Source organism: Bos indicus, chromosome 2 (genome assembly GCF_029378745.1).
Source record: "Bos indicus isolate NIAB-ARS_2022 breed Sahiwal x Tharparkar chromosome 2, NIAB-ARS_B.indTharparkar_mat_pri_1.0, whole genome shotgun sequence".
In the NCBI taxonomy this organism is placed as follows: Eukaryota; Metazoa; Chordata; class Mammalia; order Artiodactyla; family Bovidae; genus Bos; species Bos indicus.
The window spans coordinates 55,836,164-55,859,172 of record NC_091761.1 but is presented as its reverse complement, the minus strand read 5'-3'; the positions used below and the strand labels follow the sequence as shown (position 1 = coordinate 55,859,172).

At 34.2% G+C, this 23,009-nt stretch overlaps 1 protein-coding gene across 1 annotated transcript in view; it reads right to left on the bottom strand.

The window, feature by feature from the left end:
* Positions 1–23,009, bottom strand: part of LRP1B (LDL receptor related protein 1B) — a 2,167,013-nt gene that overhangs the window by 884,124 nt on the left and 1,259,880 nt on the right. The window contains exons 12-14 of the mRNA XM_070768349.1: positions 13,641–13,821; positions 6,813–7,032; positions 5,290–5,479 (exon numbers count right to left, since the gene is read on the bottom strand). Of these exons, the coding sequence (XP_070624450.1) occupies positions 5,290–5,479; positions 6,813–7,032; positions 13,641–13,821 (591 nt within the window). The remainder of the gene's footprint in view (positions 1–5,289; positions 5,480–6,812; positions 7,033–13,640; positions 13,822–23,009) is intronic.

Genomic DNA, 23,009 nt, shown 5'->3' with positions numbered 1-23,009 from the left:
AAACTGCTTAGAATGTTTTTATTTTAGTTATATCCCAATTTTTTTTTTAATTTATCACTTAAACATATTCCAGATAGGATTTATATAATACTGAAATGTTAATACCTTGCAAAAGTAGTCATATAAAAATATTTTCTTGAAAACATGACTGACTACAAAGAGCAGTAAAATCTTTACACATATATATCAATAAAAGTGTTCATTAACATACTGATAGCTTTCATTTTGAATATCTATAATTCATCAATCCCAGGGTTAGTTACCTCGCTGCTAAGTCACTTCAGTCGTGTCCAACTCTGTGCGACCCCATAGACAGCAGCCCACCAGGCACCCTGTCCCTGGAATTCTCCAGGCAAGAACACTGGAGTGGGTTGTCAAGTGAAGTCGCTCAGTTGTGTCCGACCCTCAGCGACCCCATGGACTGCAGCCCACCAGGCTCCTCCGTCCATAGGACTTTCCAGGCAAGAGTACTGGAGTGGGGTGCCATTGCCCTCTCTACACTTTTATTTTAATTTAAGTTTATAATAAAATTATAAAGATAGGTTTCATCTCATTGTGGGTGAAACTACTGAAGACCTAAAGAATTAAATGACTTCTCTAATATTTAGAAAAAATATATAAATAATCATTATAAAAGTAAGGATTTAGAGCACAAATTATTATTTATTTCCAGGTAATTCATATTATTTCTTTTTTTCATATATTTTCCAAATGAATAGAAATAAGAATTTATATTAATCTAAAATTTATGCTCCTATACTCTGACTTGTTTATATATGACAAAATAAAATTAGATCAATAAGGGTCAGAAAAATAACTGAAAACAACAAACTAAAATTCTAGATTAAGTCATTTAGGAAGTACTTTTAAAAAAATGAAATATGCAAGGAAAATAAATGACGAATAGTTTTTTAAATGAATTTTAAGGTAAGGTCTGTCTGGACCAAAAACATTACCTTTTTTCCTCAATCTAATAATTAGGAGAAGTAGGATTCTTCTGTCCCTTACAGTGTCTGCCACAGACTGTGTAAGTGAATGAATGAAACTTACAGTTAGCAAGTTGAATGACAGAAACAGTTATTTGTGTGTGTAGAAACAAGGTACAAGTATGTGGACAGATATGTCTGTTGTAACAAGATAAAGTATCTTGTTTCTATGTGAGTAAGAATATATATAATCTGTGCTACATAATTTGCAGTTTAAGGCAGATTAAAGATATATTTTTAAAGGTGTATCTGATATATTAGTGCTTTATAGTCTAAGATTGTTGAATCCTCAATTCTATAAATGTGTAGTCCAGGGACTCTTTATATTAAAAAAATAATTTAATAAAAATTTTAATAATAAAATTACAATGATTAAAAAAAAACACATGTCCCTTTCCCATATCTAAAAATATAGTAGCTATACAATTTTAATAAATTAAAATGGCTACATAAATGAATCATATAAAACTCTTTTGTGGTCAGATAAACTTGAATTTGAACCCTGGCTCCTTGTTTTCTGAGGAGAATGGCTACATTTGCCTGACTCTTGGATTTCTCATATGTATACTATAAATTAATAGGACTTATATTAAATGTCTTCAGTGAGATTTAAATAAGAATATTTAGCCCACTTACTGGTAGTTATAATTACCGTTAATAATTAGTAAATTTCATAACCCCATCATGGATCACAGCCTTGTCATGGTGAAGAGTATTGACGACTCCTCAGATAATTACTAGAGCCAGCAGGCTTTCAGAAGTGGAGAGAGGGGAATATCAATTCTGGACTCATTTTTAGTGCCTTTAGGATTTGAAACTTCTTGGTCAAGAAGCACCAGTTAGAACTAGACATGGAATAATTGACTGGTTCAAAATTGGGAGGGGAGTATGACACGGCTGTATACTGTCAGCTGCTATTTAACTGATATTCAGAGCACTATATCACGGAAAATGCCCAGCTAGATGAATCGCAAGTTGGAATCAAGACTTCTGGGAGAAATATCAACAACCTCAGACAGGCAAATGATACCTTCTAATGGAAGAAAGTGAATAGGAACTAATGAGCCTCTTGATGAGGGTGAAAGAGGAGAGTAAAAAATCTGGCTTAAAACTGAACATTCAAAAAACTAAATCATGGCATCTGATCCCATCTGTGACTGCAGCCATGAAATTAAAAGATGCTTACTCTTTGGAAGGAAAGTTATGACCAACCTAGACAGCATATTAAAAAGCAGAGACATTACTTTGCCAACAAAGGTCCCTCTAGTCAAGGTTATGGTTTTTCCAGTGGTCATGTATGGATGTGAGAGTTGGACTATAAAGAAAGCTGAGCACCAAAGAACTGATGCTTTTGAACTGTGGTGTTGAAGAAGACTCTTGAGAGTCCCTTGGACTGCAAGGAGATCCAACCAGTCCATCCTAAAGGAGATCAGTCCTGAGTGTTCATAGGAAGGACTGATGTTGAACTGAAACTCCAATACTTTGGCCACCTGATGCAAAGAGCTGACTCATTTGAAAAGACCCTGATGCTGGGAAAGATTGAGGGCAGGTGGAGAAGGGGACAACAGAGGATGAGATGGTTGAATGGTATCACCGACTCGATGGACATGCATTTGGGTAAACTCGGGGAGTGGGTGATAGATGGGGAAGCCTGGTATGCTGCAGCCCATGGGGTTGCAAAGAGTCAGACACAACTGAGCAACTGAACTAAACTGAACTTCATGGCAAACAGATGGGGAAAAAGTGGAAGTGGTAATAGATTTTAGTTTCTTGGCCTCCAAAATCATTGTGGACAGTGACTGCAGCCATGAAAGTAAAGATAGTCAAAGTTATGCTTTTTCCAGTGGTTATGTATGGATGTGAGAGCTGAACCATAAAGAAGACTGAGCGCTGAAGAATGGATGCTTTCAAATTTTGATGTTGGAGAAGACTGTTGAGCTTCCCTTGGACTGCAAGGAGGTCAAATCAGTCAACCCTAAAGAAATCAACCCTGAATATTCTTTGGAAGGACTGTTGCTGAAGCTTCAATACTTTGGCCACCTGATGTGCAGAGCTGACTCATTGAAAAAGTCTCTGATGCTGGGAAAGATTGAGGGCATGAGAAGGGAGCAGCAGAGGATGAGATAGTTAGATAGCATCACTGACTCAATGGCCATGAATTTGAGCAAACTCTGAGAGATAGTAGGGCTTCCCAGGTGGCATGGTGGTAAAGAATCTGCCTGTCAATGCAGAAGATGCAAGAGACACGGGTTCAATCCCTGGATTGGGAAAATCCCCTGGAGTAGGAAATGGAACCTATTTGAGTATTCTTGCGTGGAAAATTCCATGGACAGAAGAGCCTGGTGGGCTACAGTCTAAACTGTTAGAAATAATCAAATGTGACTTAATGACTAAACAACAACAAATTTCATATATTTATCATAGAAGCTGATCTATTACTTTTAATTTGATATGGGAAATTATTCATCAACATTTTTAAGAATATTGTCCTTAAGTAATGATGTCATTCTCTAAACATGCAGGAAATATAAGTGCACTTCTGAAACTAGATAATAAAAAGCTAAAAAAGTGTTAGTTTTATGTAATTGCTATACTTTCTATGAATTATTTTAGGAGAGGGTTATAAAATTGTTCTAGATAGCTAATGTAAATGAAAAGGAAAGAAAGCTTTTCAATTAAATGAGAAGAAACAATTTGATATGATAAAAACATTTTGACCATAAGCCCCTCAAAATTACTCAGAAATTAATTCCTAAATGTAACTTTCTGTTTAGTATGATTATATATCTATTGTTCTGAGATTAATTGGCATATTACCAAGTAATTTTATAGAGTTTTTCCTGATTACTAATTTTCTAACACCGAGTCTAAAAGTTTGGTTGTGGCATTGATAACATTCCTAAATATTTTTCATGGTGTTCCTGTGGTTGTGTGTGTGTGTGTGATATTAGCTATCATCTGTGTATTTATATGCATGTACTTATAGGCATATATATGAATACTATATGTAAATATACTCTATACTATAAATATAAGCTTTTTCTTTTATATTAGATATATGGAACAATTTTATAACCCTCTCTTTAAATACCTCATAGTATATACAGTCATATACTGTAGAAAAACAAGGTATAAAGCTATATAAGATCAGCTTATTTTCTTCCATGAAGAATTAATGATATGCACGACATGGTTTTCTATTCAATTACAAGTTTATTTTCAAAAAGGTCTATCAAGAGTATTTAATCAAAATTTATATGCCACTGATTATTATGTTTCTAAATATTTATTAATATTTAATATTCAAAAGATGTAAAGATAAATCTCACTGAAAGAAAAATGTAACATGATAACATGTTTACATTTGAACACCAGAGAACATTTTGTTTCATAATCTGACCACTTTAATCAATGTAGAAAAAGGTAGCAAATATTTAGATTCAAAGTAGGTTATCTAATTTCAATGTCTATTGACCAAAAAAGATGTTGACCAGGCATCATTTCTACATTCTATTGTCTGCTCTTGGTAATAAACTCAAAGTATTGATTATTTCTCCTAAGTTAATGAAAAATAATCAATCAATTTGGCTGAACACATATTCTCAATAAGACAACACCCTGAGTCATACAGCAAATTCCCACTGGCTATTATTTTACATATGGTAATGTATATGTTTAAACGTTATTCTCTTTGTTACCTAAATTCTGAGTAATTCTGTTTGTGGATAGCCTAATAAATATTAATAACTCATGCAGATTAAAAATATAAAAATCTTTTCTGATTTAATAAGACATGAATATCAGAGTAGATCATTTCACTTTCATAACATCTATAATAATTTAATATACCTCAAATGTATATGAATTGATCAGATAAATATACTGATATTTTTAAAAATACTATTATCCTTATATTATACATATATATATTTTAACATTTTCCCACAATGTTGCTTCCACACTGAAAGTTTTTCCACTTCTTACAATACTGACTCTTTGAAAACATTGAGGATTTTTACTTTAACAGCCTTCTCCAGTATAAATGACATGAAAAAGGAAGTATCTGAAAAAATCCTTGAACTTCACTCTAATAAAATTCCCAGAGTTACTCACTCAGGATATTTTGAACAATAAATAATAAATTTTTATGGTAACAAAGGCTAAGATTTGATTGACTTTGGAGTGACTAGACACCTTTTATCACAAAACTTCAGCAACACTGCCAAAATAAAATCTTTATGCAACCTCTGTGAAGTACTATTATATGTAAAACTCAGATGCAATTTTACATGGTTTTTAATACCTTGTTGCTTTCGTGGATCATAAATCTGAAGCCCAAACAAGGGTGGTCTTTCACGCCTCAGTAATGTCACCTCATTAGTTATCAAATCTAGTTGAAAAATGGAACCATTCATATAATCAGTCCAGAACACATAATTCCCATGATGCGACAGTCCAAAAGGATGGTTCAACTCTTTCCCACTGTAAACAATCTGTAAAATATAAACACATTGTGAAAAATCAGAACTGACTTTAGAAACATAACCAAATATTTAGAGAGAATACTCAAATAAGTAGAACAATGATCTAACTAAAAACTTTTCTCTCAGTATGTCTGAAAAATGGATTTCACAATGTGAGCATATTTTCCTGTTTTTAGGACATGTTATTTGAAGGAGACCATTTACATTGCATCCATTTCAATTCTCTCATACACAAAATTATACATATGGTCAAGAAATACAAACGATAAAATAACTTTGATACTCTTCCTTATCTCTTTTCTTATGATGTTTCAGTAAGATATTCTGGGATAGAAATTGATCTGAGTAATTAGTGGCATTATATATCTTGCAATATTGCTCATCCAATAGCCAAGGGATACAACATGGTCTTATAACACTGAGAGTAGATGGAAGGTATTGATTTAATACTTCTTAAGCCTGTAACATTAGGTTAAATGCAAATCAATCTTACTTATTTGGGGAAAGACATTTAAAGCATTGTTAGAGTTAACCAATGATTGAAATAGTCTTAACTGATTAATGCACTACATTTCTCAAATAGAATCTTTAGGAGATAGGCTTGGTCAATTGTGCAAACACCCTTTCAAAAAAAAGAAGGAAGTATATTGTCAAAGGAAACATTTTGGTAATTTCTCATATTCCATTTTCTTACTATTTAACTAAATATTGAAGCCATTCATAAGGCTATATGTGCTGAGGTGACTGACTATAGGAGAGAATATAGAGGTGATATTTTGCCAATGTTGCCTCTCTCACACAGTCAATGGCGTCCTCCATTTCACAGAATTATTTCAAAATCATTTTGCAATGATTCTACCAAAAGAGGTAAGAAGATGTTGATATTTATTCACATCCATGGGCTCGAAATTCAGTCTACTCTTGTATTCCAATTCCCATGTTATGAAGTTCTTTATTTGAGTAAGTGAATTATAATAACTTTGTCACAATACGTAGGCTAAATTTCAGCTTCAAATACTTGAAGATACTTGAACCAAATTGAGTTGGTTTGTCCTAGCAAACATCAATACTGTGGAAATACCATTTTCAAACAGCTCTGATATCCTAAGAGATTCTTTTAGAAATCCCACAAATCCTGGCATACCACAGTGAGCTGGGCCTGGTCTCCCGGAGGCAAGTGCCAGCTGCACTGCTTAATGCTCAGCCTCCTTCAGCCACCCCACAGAGACTACTGGCAGCTACCTCAGAGGGGTAAAAATAAACTTGAAAGTATTTTTAACACAACACAACAGGGCTCTGCGAAAGAAGCCCGTGGGTTAAAACAGCAGCATTTGTCTTTTACCTTCCTGTGAGTTCCATTCAAAAACACTTTCTCAATATGATCATAATAGGCGTCACACCAGTATAATGTGTGGGTGTGAAAGTCCAGAGTTAAACCGTTTGGCCACAGCATCTTTGAAGTCACAAAAATCTGCCGGTTGAAGCCATCCATCCAGGCCTTCTCGATCCTTCCCACGCTGTCATCTATTTCATCTTCCTCCCAGTCTGTCCAATACATCCAGCTAAGACGTGAAAAACCAGAGTGCATGTGTTATCTCAGTCAGCTGCCAGTATAGTGGGATGCTACCTCAGGTTTGGCAGCTCCACAGAAATTAATTACATCCTGATTTTTTCTCCTATCTAAATGCTTATCTGCCCAAAGGAGGAGGTAGCTGTGAAATACTCAGGGAAGTTAAGATTGGTGCAGTGGGGTGGGATGGGGGGCGGGGGGAGGCGCAAATGGGAGGTGACACACACACATATAATTGTGACTGATTCCTGTTGTTGTAAGGCCCAACACCACTGTAAAGCAATCATCCTTCAATTAAAAATTAAACAAAAATTGTGAAGTAAAGCCAGTCCAAGTAGACACATTTCAGAAAACCCGCAACCCCTACTATTGTACTTACTAGACTTGTTTATTCATTAACCTATCAGTAAGTGCCAAATATTGATTCCTTGTTTTTTTTTGGTATTGATACCAAGATTGTGAAATGACTCTTGAGGCATTGCTATTTTTAAATGTCCACTTATAAAACATATAATCAATTATATGATTAAATAGTAGATTGACTGGCATGACAATGATAGCACAGTTAATGATCTACTCCAGACATTATTTAAGCCCAGATAAATTATTATTATTTTTCAAGACAAGCAGTTGGATTGTCTTAGTTCTAAAGGGCACAGGCATACTGGGTTTGTTTGGCCAGGTCTAATTTGTCTTCCTGATGCAAATTATCTATGCTTTATTGCTGCTTATTATTACCCCCCAAACCCACAGAAGATGATTGAGCTGCACATAAGTTTAATAACAGCAGGTTGACTGACCTTGAGAGTTTGAGCTTTAATTTCTATCTCAAACAAAAGCATCTGCCTTTAAAAACAAATCTTTTGTGTAAGCTATAACAGTGGGAGAGGGGGTTTTGAGCTAATGTTCCAACTGCCTCATGAATAAGGTTAAAACCCTCCACATGTGTTGTACTTTTAGGGGTCATGTGAAAGTTCCTGAGTTACTAATTAAAGTGTAGGGTTTAATTCTGTCATCTTATATACTTTATAAAGCTTCAAAGCTTTTCTAAGCTGCTAACCTTGGAAGTGCCCTTATTAAATACCTTTGCCTCTCACATGTTCTGGATTTTAAAGAATTTCTGAGGTAATTTTAGACAAATCTGTGTTCATGACTAAAATTCTTACCATGATCTAAGCAAGCAGAATGGGGACAGCTAAGGATATAACATACCATCCACTCGTTTATGTCAATTAAACTCTTTTTAAATTCTTTTAACAGTTTATAATTATGCTGATATTCCTTTTTAGACCTGAGTAAATATATTTCGATTGGTGACTTTAGCAAGTCAAAATGCTAAAGTCAAAATGATTTTTTTCTAATCGTAGAAAAAAACATGGCATTATGCTTAGTCTGTATCATGCCTATTGAAGTGACTTTATTACTTGGACAAATTAGGAATAAACAGAAGATTCATTTGCTCTAGTCCAGTACTAGTTAGGTAAAACTACTTGACTTTAACTATATAAATCAATTATGTACAAGAAGTAGAAAACTTTTTCATCTATATTGATATCTTTCATGAAATTTTAAACAGTTAATCATAACCCAAATCACACATATATGAGTGTGCAAACATACACTTAAACACACACACACACACACACAAGATAATTCTTGATAGCCTGGTGGTGGTGGTTTAGTCCCTAAGTCGTGTCTGATTCTTGTGACCCTATGAATTGTAGCCTGCCAGGCTCCTCAGTCCATGAAGATTTTTTAGGCAAGAACACTAGAGTGGGTAGCCATTTCCTTCTCCGACCCAGGGATCAAACCCATTTCTCTGGCATGGCAGGCAGATTCTTTACTTACTGACCTACAAGGGAAGCCTAACATATTTTATATTGAATTACTATTTGAAAAACAGAATTGTTTGTGATACGATCCATTATCTGAGATTATTTTTAATCAAACAAAATATAAGAAAAACAAAACTTAAATAAGTGACGCCTATCTGACAAAAATGGGTCCTCCCCACTGGCTCAATGGTAAAAGAATTCACCTGCATTGCAAGAGATGCAGGAAATGTGGGTTTGATGACTGGCTCAGGAAGATCCCCTAAAGATGGAAATGACAACCCACTCCAGTATTCTTGCCTGGAGAATCCGTGGACTGAGGGGCATTGCAGGCTACAGTCTATAGGGTCACAAAGAGTCAGACATGACTGAAGGGACTGAGCACACACACTCAGCACATCTGACAGAAACTAGATATGTGATCATTACCTACCCATTTCATTATCTGATTAACAGTTATATTGTGAAGCCATATAATCATTATCAAAGATGATCATTCAAAAACACACAAAATGGAAAAACCTATAAAATAAGCCAAGCCCCTCCTCCAGGGGATCTTCCCAACCCAGGGATGGAACCCAGGTCTCCCACTTTGCAGGTGGATTCTTTACTGTCGAACCACCAGGGAAGCCCATAAAATAAGCAGGAGCTAACAAATATTTTTATAGGTTGGACTTGGGGTATCCCTCAAATAAAAATTAAGTTAAGCTGTCCTTTCTTATTATAAGAAAGAATACACCTCTATTTTTCAAGACCTGGTCAAATGCAATTTCTTAATGAAGTCTATCCCTAGCCTCTCTCAAAATTAGCCCTTTTTTCTGTTTCCCAGTGACAGTTCTTAGTTATTTTATAGAATTTATAGCATTTATACCTTGTATTGATTTTGATGGTGTTGCATGTCTGATAATTCTATTTTTAAATGTTCAAATAATTATGGGCAGGGCTTATTCCTTGTTCATATTTATACTCTGTAACATTAAACTTGGTTTTGTTGACATTAATCATGTCTCCAATTTAAACTGTATTATCTGATGGTCAATCCCCCAAAATTTAAATCTGTAAGATTTTCTGTCATGGAATTAAAATAAATTTTACTGTTTTAAAACTTGATTGAGTTGATGAGATGATATCTAGCTTTTAACTAGAGGATGTGGTGCTCTTGCTTAAGACAGGGTTATAGAAAATCCTGATTGGAGGGATATATGCATTGTTTTTGCATTTATCTTTTCTTAGAGACAATGTTTTGAGAAATCAGAACTGGAGGTATAAGTTTCTAAGTTATTGGTGTAAATTATGAAATGTGAAATGTTTGGAAGAGGGGGAGTTAATCTGGAGCTATCATCTTGAGGAACAGTCCATCATAATTAATTCCTCCCATTTTGACAACTGTTGAGCCCTGTCAATCCTATTCTTTCACTGTCTCCTGTCTCAATGCTCACATTTCTATTGGTATTACAAATGCTACCATCTGTCTTTCATCACTTTTCAAAGGGAATTCCCGATGGGTTGTTTCTCATAGAGCTGTCATATGCCTTTCACTTGTCTTCCTAAATCATGAATTGAAAAAAGTGTGATTTTTATCTTCAAAACCTTCTAATTATTTTGTTGTCAGCAAAATAAGTTAAAGCTTTTAATTACGACATTGAAGATTTCTGCATAGTTCTAGTCTCACCTTCTGCTATGTTCCTTCACATGTGCCCGGCTCTAGCCTTAACGAACTCATCTCACCTCAAAATCACCACTAACTCCCCCTGCTTCCAAACAAGTACTCATATTGTCCCTCAGAGTACAGTGACTAACCTATGACCCCAAACTCTAAGCTCCTGAAGAAATTCATTTGGAAATCCTTTCCATCCTCTAAAGTTCAATTCTGAACTTTAAAACTTCAAAAATCTTTTAAAATCTCGGTAAATTCCCAAAGAGTGTGCATTTAATTCTACTTTAATTTATAGGTAAATTGTGTGCTGTGTGTGTGTGTTTGTATCTGGGGTGTGTGTGTGTGTGTTTACACCAAGCACACTGCTTTATAACATCCTTGAAGACATTTATCGCCTTACTGATTTCTATACAGTAGTTACTTAACAATGTATTTTAATAAACAAATAAATGAATAAATCCTTTACTAATTCTATAATTGGTTCAGAAGCTTTTGATAAGAACAGTTCTGAACAGAGTAATTTTTGTTAATAGGCTATTATGGCAGAGAATATCTGTGATGCTTTCTTGTGTACAGCTGCAAAAGGTATTATGGTAGAAAAAATAAGAATAAATCAGCTTTTTTCTGAAAATGTTTTGCTTATAATTATATTATGCTATTTAAAATAGAGCTTATCAAACTTAAATCAAATCTTCGTTTAAAAAAAAAAAAGCTTATATTACAGTCAAGCAATTATTTGGATACAAATTCAAATGGTCCTATTTCTACTTGTCTTCCCATCCATTCACCACAGAATAGTAAGATTAGTTTGCTTTTTTAATATAAATTGATGATATCACAACTCTGTTTTACACTTGCACTGAAGAACAAAGTTCTCATCACGGTACCCAAGGCCCTGCTTTCCTTACGATTGTATCTTCAGTCACTTTCCCAGTTGCCATCCACAACCAGCCCCAACTGTCTTCACAGTGGTTCCTCTAACCACTGAAAATCTTCAGCTGCACCATTTTCTTGATCTGAACTCTTTCCTCGCTCTCCATGGCTTGTTCCTTCTCTAAACAAAGTTTCAACTTAAATAATGGCACCGTAAAGAGGCTTTTCAGCAAACCTATTTAAACAGTTTTCTGTTAGCTCCTTCACCTTAACATGCTTGTTTGACTCCATTTCTTTGGTTTCTAGAAGTTACATTAATTGTTCATTAGGTACTTATTTACTGTTGCATCTCCCCATTCCCTTCATGTAACACAAAATGCTTCCTGAGGGCTAAGACTATGCCTGTTTTGTTAACTACTGTGGTTCTAGTGCAGCACTCTGAGCATAGTACGTTTTTATAGGAAAAATGTGTGTATACATGTATACACATATGTACACACATATACATACATACATATATACGTGCTCATGTCTGTTTTTTAGGTTGGTGTATGATAACAATATTCTATTTAAAAATCTGATGAGAGAAGTAGAAGACTCATTCTTTGCAGCATTAGAGGCAAACATAGGATTAGCTGGTAGATAGGTTCTACAGGGATGCAGAAATTGACTTAATGAAAAGAAAAAATGTCATATCAGATTTGTCCTTAAATGTTTTGAATCATGTGTTTACATGCTGTAGGTTTCAAATCTAAACTGGATGCTTGCCTCTTAGGAATGTTTAAAATGGATTCCTGAATCTGAAGAAAGAGATAGGACTAGGGACCTGAATTTCCTTCCAAATCATCTGGTTCCATAATCTCTGCTCAGTGTCATTTCCCTGAGTACCTGAAAAAGCCTTTAATTCTATTGGAAAATATTTTCCTCTAACAGAATACTGAGAAAGAAGATTTTGTTGTAAGATATATTTGAAACATCTTGCCTCAAGGAAATTTTGAAAATGTGGATTAAATATTTTCTTCTAATATTAGGATTGCCTTGGTTTAAGTTCAGAGAGACGACTTGCTTTAAAAGTCCGGGAATAAAATAGAAATTTAAAGAATCCACACAGAACACCACTGAAATTACTTTATAATTATGCCTTACAAAAAAATCAGTGAGTTCACCTGCTGCTTAGGTCAGCCTAGAAAGAAGCACCCTGATTGTATCTGGAGCTATTCCCAACACAATTTTAGGAACAGAAATCTGGTGATCTCAAATTACAAGTGAGTCATGTGCTTCCTAGTCAATTATTTTTTGTATATATGTGGTACAGTATAAAAAATAAATTTGTGATCCTATTCTGAAACACTGAAACACAAGCTACGAAGGGGATAAAAACCACAGACAAAAACTGAACATATAAAATATGCATACCACTCATTTCATTCTGAGATTCTATTAGGAATTTTCACCTTTTTTTTCAGTATTTTCATACATCCAGTATTATTTATATTCAGGTTAGCTCTGAGTAATAATATAAGGAAAATACATTCCCATGAATAGCACAAAATAATCTATCCTAAAGAAAGTAGCACCTACTATTATAAAATGATGTCACTATGTGGAAACTTTGGTTATATCTAAAATTATATGATTCCCAATCTAGACTAATCAAGAGTAGTGCAGCAAAGTGGTTTTGAATAAAGTCTTGAGTTTAAATATTTATACAGTTTCTTAATAATCAAAAAATTTTGGCAGATTTGTTACCAATTTCTCTGCAAAACAAGAACAAGAATAGCAATTAAATCAGAGGATTGTTATAGGGAATCATGGACAGAGCACAGTAACCTATTTAATACACTGCCTGGTCCTTAGTAAATTAGCAATAACAAAAAGTTGCTATTTTCTGAATATATTAAATTTCAATAGCCTTTAATTAAAAGTTAAATCAATTGATTTGTTGGTTTGAATTTTTTATCTTGGTGTCAGTCCATCTAAAACAGAATGATAGTGTTGTCCTAATAAATCAAGTAAATATATTCTTTATACAATTTATCTATATCAGTTCAATGTATTTTGGTAAGTTTACTTAGCATATTCTCTAGGAGAGGAAATCATTAAATGAGTAACTTTTCCTAATCAGGTCATTGATATGTGAATGCACATTTGGAATAAAACTTACTTCTTTTAGGTATGCAAAAACCAAATTTATCTAGCATCATTTTCTTTATATAAAGCTAATCAAACATCTCATACCCGCTAACAGGATCCACCACAATCCCTCTGGGGTGGGACATTTCTCCCTCTAAGAGAGTCTTCCGACTCTGAGAAGCCTTTTCTAGCCTGGCCACATTAATAGTCTTCCTATGGCCATCATTTGTCCAGTACAGGTTATTTCCTATCCAGTCCACAGCAATGCCCTCCACATTATCCAGATCTGCAAAAAGCAAAAACAAGAAAGAAACAGATTTTATATTACTGTTCAGTGCTTATGTTCTACTTAATAAAAAGCTTAATTGTAAAAGGAATACATTCTGATCCATAAATTCTTTTAGAGTCAGACTTTTGCCAATATCATCCCATAGAACAGATTTCACTTTTGTTTTGAACATCATATTATGTGAATGACAGGCCCTTTCTTGAGATATTTTAATTGAAACAATAATCTGCCAAAAAATAGGAAAATATATGATGAGAGATAAGAGGGTGAAAATGAGTCTTCAGAATATAAACATAGTTTTATAGGCTGTTCAGAAGTAAAATGTCAAGAAGCGTGATCAAATAGTATGTTCAAAAGTAAGCAGGTTTAAACATGTAATATATAATGTGAATAAACAAAACAATGCAAATGCCTTTTTGCCAAGAGGTGAAGAGGTTCAGTGGAAGAACATCTCTGAAAGCCCAGAAAAGGTTGTCTCCATGGAACTACAGGAAGAGTGAACTCAAAGAAGTGTTAAAATATTTCTGTATATTCTAGACTTACTTTGAAAAAGGACAGCATTACTGGTTCCTATAAGAGACAAGCACTGATAATTTAAAGGAATACTCTAGATATATAATCATATGAGCTCCTCTAGTTCAAATCTTTATAGAAAGGTAAACTCTGATGTTTATGAATGAAGGTTGACAGTCTATTATCACATAATAGCAATAGAATAGATCCCCAATGTAGAGGTTTTTATAACTATGCTCTTTCTATGGTCTTTTCCTCACTTTCATCTATTATGTAAAGCACTTTCCAAACTGTACACATCATAAATATAACTCTGTTCCTCTGGCAGAAAAAAATTACCATGAACTCCTTCTCTTCTTTAAAAACCCAGGAAACCATTGTCTCTTTTCCTTCTGTTATAAGATAAAGAACTGGCACTTACTGGATACAATAACAGGTAGGAGTTTATCAGAGACAGAGATGAGCATTCACACACTTCTGGGAAATCTACATGATAGTTTAGTTCAGTCGCTCAGTCATATCCGACTCTTTGTAACCCCATGGACTGCAGCACACCAGGCTTCCCTGTCCATCACCAACTCCCAGATCTTACTCAAACTCAAGTCTGTTGAGTTGGTGACGTCATCCAACCATCTCATCCTCTGTACTCCCCTTCTCCTCCCGCCTTCAATCTTTCCCAGCATCAGGGTCTTTTCAAATAAGTCAACTCTTCGTATCAGGTGTTCAAAGTATTGGAGTTTCAGCTTCAGCATCAGTCCTTCCAATGAATATTCATTACTGATTTCCTTTAGGATGGACTGGTTGGATCTCCTTGCAGTCCAAGGGACTCTCAAGAGTCTTCTCCAACAACACAGTTCAAAAGCATCAATTCTTCAGCATTCAGCTGTCTTTATAGTCCAGCTCCCACATCCATACATGACTATTGGAAAAACCATAGTCTTGACTAGAGGGACCTTTGTTGGCAAAGTAATGTCTCTGCTTTTTAATATGCTGTCTAGGTTGGTCATAACTTTCCTTCCAAGGAGCAAACGTCTTTTAATTTCATGGCTACAGTCACCCACTTGACTTCGCATTCCAGAATGTCTGGCTCTAGGTTGGTGATCGCACCTTCAGGGTTATCTGGGTCATGAAGATCTTTTTTGTATAGTTCTTTTGTGTATTCTTGCCACCTCTTCTTAATATCTTCTGCTTCTGTTAGATGCATACTATTTCTGTCTTTTATTGTGCCCATCTACATGACATTCCCCCATATATAGATGTCATAAATATTGACTATTATCATATTCTTTAATCATGGCCTTCTGGCCTTGGAAAAAATAAAATTTTCTTTTGTGACCCTTTTTGCTAATTAGTATGAGCTCTAGCTCAGGATAACTAATAGAAGGTGTGATTTGATCTAACTGAAAATCTCATTAGAGTGATTCAGATATGTTCTCAATTTCACTAAGCTATCTGCTTCATTACCAACCAATACGAGTAATTTGCACAGGTTAATTGTGCCTATGCTTAGAAAAAAGTTTAATTTTGTCTTTACTTTATTGACACTTAATTCTACTGAGCACTCTCCTGCTCTAGCATAATGGAAAAGAGTAGCTAGTTACTCTTTTCTATTTATCATAGTCTGTGGCTGGTTTTTATCTTGATTATTGGTTTTCAAAATTTATATTACATCTGAAATCTATTCCAGCATGGAAACTTCTTTCTTTAAAAACCTTTGCACTTTTAAAACATCTTTTGAAATTGACTTGACAGTTTTCTTTTTTATATGAAGCAGTTAAAGCATTATATGATTGAAATTTTATTTCTGACACTTGGGTAAGCAATTCAGTCACTCTGATCCTTAATTTTTTCCATTTAAAAAGGGATGATAATAATAGCACCGACTCTTGTGAGATGATAACAAGATATAAATTAGCTACTGCATGTAAAATACTTAGCATACTGCCTGCAATATTGTAAATTCTCAACATGTGTTAGTTTTTATTAATTCATCAGGATTAAAATGTACATGTATTTGGGCTTTTTTGATAGGAATATACCTTATGTTTTTCTCTTTTGAAATGATTATTCAGTAATGATTTCCTGCATTTTGACCTATGGCCAAATTTAATTAGAAATAGGATATGCAGAGTCAGTTGTGAATAGAGTGGAATGGAATGGAATTCTAAAAAGCAGAATGTGGGAAGATCCTGTCTCTAATTGGTTTGTTTTTGTCTTTGAAAACTGAAATGTTTGAAGTGCATAAAGTAGAGATTAGAATCACAAGTTTTTGAAGTACAGTTCCTAGGCTCTGACACTTATTCTCTAATGGAGCAAGTTACCCCTGATCTTTACGATGGGTGTAATGATGGTGTTTAATGCATAGGATTGTTTTGAGGATTAAATTCATTAATATATGCAAAAGTATTAAAAATAATGTGATACATAATAAGTACTATATAAATGTTGCTATGAATATTATTACTAACAGTATCACTACTATTATAATCTCTTTAGGTATCTATCTTTTGAGAAAGAAATGAATCAACTAGCTTAAAATGTTTTTTAATATTATTTTTGCGTGTGTGTTTTTCTTTTCTGGAAAGAATGAAACTGAATGTAAATTTTAAGATTAAAAAAAAAGTAAAAAATTATACAGAGTGAAGTAAGCCAGAAAGAAAAACACCAATACAGTATACTAACACATATATATGGAATTTAGAAAGATGGTAACAATAACCCTGTACACAAGACAGCAAAAGAGACACTGATGTATAGAACAGTCTTTTGGATTCTGTGGGAGAGGGAGAGCGTGGGATGATTTGGGAGAATGGCATTGAAATACATATAATATCATATATGAAACGAGTCACCAGTCCAGGTTCCATGCACGATACTGGATGCTTGGGGCTGATGCACTGGGACGACCCAGAGGGATGGTATGGGGAGGGAGGAGGGAGAAGGGTTCAGGATGGGGAACACATGTATACCTGTGGCAGATTCATTTCGATATTTGGCAAAACCAATACAATATTGTAAAGTTTAAAAATAAAATAAAATTAAAAAAAAAAAGATCAAAAAAAAAGTAAAAAATGAATGTTATGTGCCACTTGGGAATCTTTTTTAGGCTATCTTTAACTGGACACAGAGAAATTTCTCTCTTAGAATTGTAGGACAAAGACTGGGTAATCAATGGATCCTTTTCTCAACAAATATACACTGGTAAGGTAAAACTCTACCTCTATATCATTTAGCATATTCCTTTAACTCATGACTTAGATGAAAAACTAAAACATTAGTTTTATGTACAAATGATTTTTTATTCAAGAGGGTTTGGTTGAAACCTGCCTGAGACTGACTATTTGGAACTCCATAACAAGAAACCTTCAACTAGGTGATTAATAACATATGAAGGTTTACGACACTGAACTTCCAAACAAACAGGTAACTACAGAGACACTAACTGCTAGTTCAAAGAAACACATGACTGTTCAAAAGAAAGAAAGTTGTTTGTTAAAAAGAAACTTGCTGGAGTAGATTGCTTTCATACCTTTGGGTAAGAGTTGAAGTAGTCTGCATTCCAAAATCAACATTCAGTACCTCATGAGCATCATCAGCACTACACAACTAACAGCAAACAAAATTATGGCCTTTTTAAAAACTCTGGTCAAAATCTTCCTTATGCTTCAAAAAAATACCTGTTTTCATTTATCAATAGGAAAGAACTTACTTGCAGTTTTTCAAAAAAACAAAAATTCCAATAATAATGGCTTCTTTTAATTTTTTATAGATTGAGATTATGTCTGTATATCCCCTTTAAAGTAAAGAATTGAGACACTTATCTATATAATTCAGATTGAAAATAGACTTTTCATGTACTCTGTGAATACTTAAGATTAACATTATTTGACTCAAATTATTAAAGTTTTCATTAATTTTTATTTGTAAACATTGTCCTAGTACATCAAGAATAACTTTTATAAATAGACATAATATATAATAGTGTGCTAGAAAAATATACATCTCCATGAAAATCTAGATTTTTCACTGAAGTGAAAAATTCTTGACAGTAGTATTGTTATTTCCTATAAGTGATACCTACCATAAATGAAGTGAAGATGAATAAGAGATAATTAAATTTATATAAATGAAAAAGAACAATTATATAGATTTAAATTAAAACAGAAAGCTATTTAATTAATGCAATTAGGTGAAACAAGCATTTAAAAAGAAGTTGGGAAATATATTCTAAAGCTAAAGCATTATTATGGGTATGATTTTTAGATATTATATATTTATGGAAAAGAAGAGGATTAAAGTTCTTATAGTTAAAATGAAACCTTCCATTTTTAAAAATGGGTCCAAGATAAAAAATAAATAAATAAATGGCTAAGGATGTGAGCAATGGCTTTAGTTTCCTTAAGGTGCATATCATATCTCCAGATTAATGCATAAGTCTTAATGCTTTACAAAATAATTTGATTAATATTGTAAAGAAGTAATTGGAAATTACACCCCATAACTGCCACTATTAAAACACTGGGCCTAGATTTTTCCAAAGTATTCAAGTTTTTCTATCCTTAGTATGAACATTATTTTTCTGAGTTAGAGCAAAGTATTAAAATTCCAGAAGTGTTGGCATGAGTGCAAAGTATGACCACATGCCTTAAATAACTGAAAGTGCCCTACAAATGTAGACACATCCAGATCCAGGGTTATCATGCCTCAGAGTTAGTGCTTGGACAACTCTCCTGCCTCATATCCCTATGGTTCAATTAATACAAATTCTTTCTGTGCATTTCAATAAGGCCCGAAGTGACACAGCTCATATGTATATAACATGTGTGAATGAAGTTCCTTTCATTAACACTGTGGCAACAGTGTTTGCCTACTGAATTTTCTATCTCATAAGGTTATAGGAGTACTTGGCCAGACTAAAGTTTACTGTATTATCTGCCCCCAGTGGCTAGCTGAGGCTGATGCTCTCATCCTCATTTTCATTCCAGGTCCTTCCTCGGTTCATTTATTAGGTTGAGGAGGGTGAATACACAAGCTACTCACAATGGAAACAAAGTACTTTGCTGTTTTATTCAAAGACACATGTAAAGTGCATGTAGGGGTCTTGATTTCCAGATGAACAAAATATATTACAACACAGTGATTTCCTTCTATTTTAAAAAAGAACATGTTTTTATTTTCAGTCTGGGGAGAAGGTGATACAGGTGGTTTCTCTATGACATTCAGATGTTTCATCTTTGGTGCAATAATGAGCATGTATGAGCATAAAGAGAATGTCACAGCATGCACCATACTTACCAATACAGTAATCTAAAGTGATGAATAAAAACGTATTAAAGCCTGTTAAGAACTGAGATGTTTACCCTACCTTCAAGCTTACAAGTTAGCTGTTTCTGTTTCATGGATGATGGTGGATGACACAAAACTTGTCGTTCAGGTATGGCACAGCTAGCAGCATGGTCATCAGCAGACTGGTGTCCCTTGAGTCCACAATCCCAAATGGGATGGGCCTATATGGATGCCTTCACACACAGTGGTCTCCATTGCATAGGAAAAGAATTCTGAATTTAGAAAACCCAGTACTTTCTATTGGGCAATAAGCAGCCCTGCCTATTTGCATTGGATGGATGTTCTACCTCTTCTTCCAAGTTTCTGTTCTATGCAAACATCCTTGTTAGAATATTTCAGAACAAAAGGCAATTGGTGCCTTCCTCTAAGATATGCAGAAATCTGAGAGATCCATGGAGAAGTGTCTCTTAAGAAAAGATCCTAAAAAGTTATAATTTATGTTTTTAACAATGCAGATGAAGTAAAGAAGCATATGAACATGACTGTAAATAACAATCATTTCTGAGTTCCACACTACCACACTTTATATCATTCGACTAGCTATGTGTGATAACTAACTTATAAGTCAATTTGGTCAGGGCATGGTACACATAAACTCAGTTAAATATCAGTCCAGATATTTTTGTGAAGGTACTATTAGATGATATCAACATTTAAATCAATGCAATTTAAATAGAATAGATTACTCTCTATAATGTATGTTGATCTAATCCCATCAGTTGAAGGCTTTAAGAGAAAGCAGACCAAGGTCTCCTGAGGAAGAAGGAATTTGGCTTCTAAACTGTCTTTGGATCTAAGCAGCAATATCACCAACTTTTCCCTGCATCTACAACCTGTAATTCTATCCTGTAGATTTTGGACTTGTTATTCTCTACAACTGTGTGAGACAATTCTTTAAGTATATATCTCTATTTCTTCTTCTTTATGTACACAATCTATAGGTCCTGTTTCTCCAGAGAATCTTAGTACATCACTGCCATGCCTGTGATCTGGAAAAGCTTTTGTTCCTAACTTCTGTTAACAACCTTTTGCTACCCAATTCCATCCACTTAGCAAGAGAGATAGAGAAGTGAAGTTGCTCAGTCATGTGTGACTCTGCGATTCCATGGACTGCAGCTTACCAGTCTCCTCCATCCATGGAATTTTCCAGGCAAGAGTACTGGAGTGGGTTGCCAGTTTCCTTCTCCAGGGGATCTTCCCGACCCGGGGAATGAACCTGGGTCTCCCACATTCCAAGCAGATGCTTTACCCTCTGAGCCACCAGGGAAGCCCAAGAGAGAGAGAGAAGAGAGTAAAAATTGCCTCAACATCTGAACATAAAATATTGGAGATATTCTTGAATATTCCATTTGGTCCTATGAAGTGGTTACAATTTTTAAAAAGAAAATACTTTGGAACTTATTGCACTAATACTAAATTACTCCATCTCCTTCTATTAAGTGAAAAAGCAACTCTATTAAAAGTCACTTGAACAATTTCATTTCATAAAAAGTGATGTTTTTACCAGCTATATTTTCTAATATGTTTCATATTTTTGAGTTTGGTAATTTAAACATCCAAATAGATGTCACTTCAGTTGATAATTTTTATTGAACCTTGAAAAGAAACACACTTTGCTTAGACATCATATTTAGTGAAAGACAGTGACCATTAAATTTCAAGTTGAGTTTAGAAGTCAGAGGCTGTACATCTCCATTATACTTATAATAACCAGGACAAAGAACAAATGTGACCATCTTCCTGGAGATTAGCTTAACATATTAAGTTACCAAAAGTGTACTTATTTCAGGCCCTCATTAGTACCTAGTGGGAAAATGACAGGCAAAATATATGTGTGGATAATAGCTAAATGTGATAAAGGAAGTCTTAATAGCACTTAATAGTAATTTATCTCACAATAACTTTATATAGCTACCTAAGAAAATGCATACAGTCATAACCCTCTTTAGTCCAGAGGTAGACTTATAAAACTGAAGCAGTGAATCAGGGGGAGATTCAATAATAAAACTAGGCAGGAATCTAGTTTTAAAGCTGGTATTTCAGAGACTAAAGGCAGCTAGAAAATCATATGGAGCTTCCCTGGTGGCTTAGTAGGAAAGAATCAGACTGCAATACAGGGGACACAAATTTGATCCTCGGCCAGGAATCTCCCCTTGAGAAGGAAATGGCAACCTACTTCAGTATTTTTGCCTGGGAAATCCCATGGACAGAGGAACGTGGTGGGCTAAAGTCCATGGGGTTGCAAAAGAGTCAGACATAGCTTAGAGACTATACATACAAGATAATTATATAGTCCAACATCTAGAACTACCAAACATGGAAAAAAAAAAAAAACCTGGAAAGTAAAGTTATTCACAGGGATCCACATTTAGTTAGTAGTCAGTTCAGTCAGTCTGGAAATATGGCTCATGTTCCAATGTACTTATCCACTATAAAGTTAGATCTCTAGCATTATAAAAAGAAAATATATAAATTGAACCAAGATCCAAAGAAAGTTAACATAAGCAACAATTTATTAGCAGAAAACAGTGCGACATGAAAAAGAAAGGAGTAGAGATAAGTAAGATTACTGAAGGAAAGGAGGATTTAATAAACCTTCCAATCAAACATTATTCTCAATAAACTGCAGATTTGACTTCTGACCTAAATACATTAGATGGCTGATAATGTAGAGTTTTAATAAATATCTGTATGAGGGAAGTCAAATATTAAAATAAACAAGGAAAAATTGATACATTGCTATCGTATACACAAAACTGAGAAAATATAACTACTAAATTTATGATGGAAAAACTGGTAAAACTGAGTAAGGTTTTTAGTAGGACTATTTCAACATTAATTCTCTAGTCTTGATAATTGTTTTGTTAGATAAGATGTTACTATTAGGAAAACTGTGTGAGGGACATCAAAAAATCTCTATACCATTTTGTAGTTTTTCCACCAACCTAAATAAAAGTAATTCAAAATTAATTTTTAAATTTTAATCAATTAAAAGAATGAATGTTTTATAAATACAAACAATACAAATATTATTTGTAATATAAAGACTATACTATTTGTAATATAAAAATATATTTTTATTTGTATGAAGTCACAGGACTGGAAAAGGTCAGTTTTCATTCCAATCACAAAGAAGGGCAATGCCAAAGAATGTCCAAACTCCCCACAATTGCACTCATTTCACATGCTAGCAAGATAATGATCAAAATCCTTCAAGCCAGACCCCAACAATATGTAAACCAAGAACTTCCAGATGTACAAACTGAATTTAGAAAAGACAGGGGAACCAGAGCTCAAATTGCCAACATCTGTTGGATCATGGAATG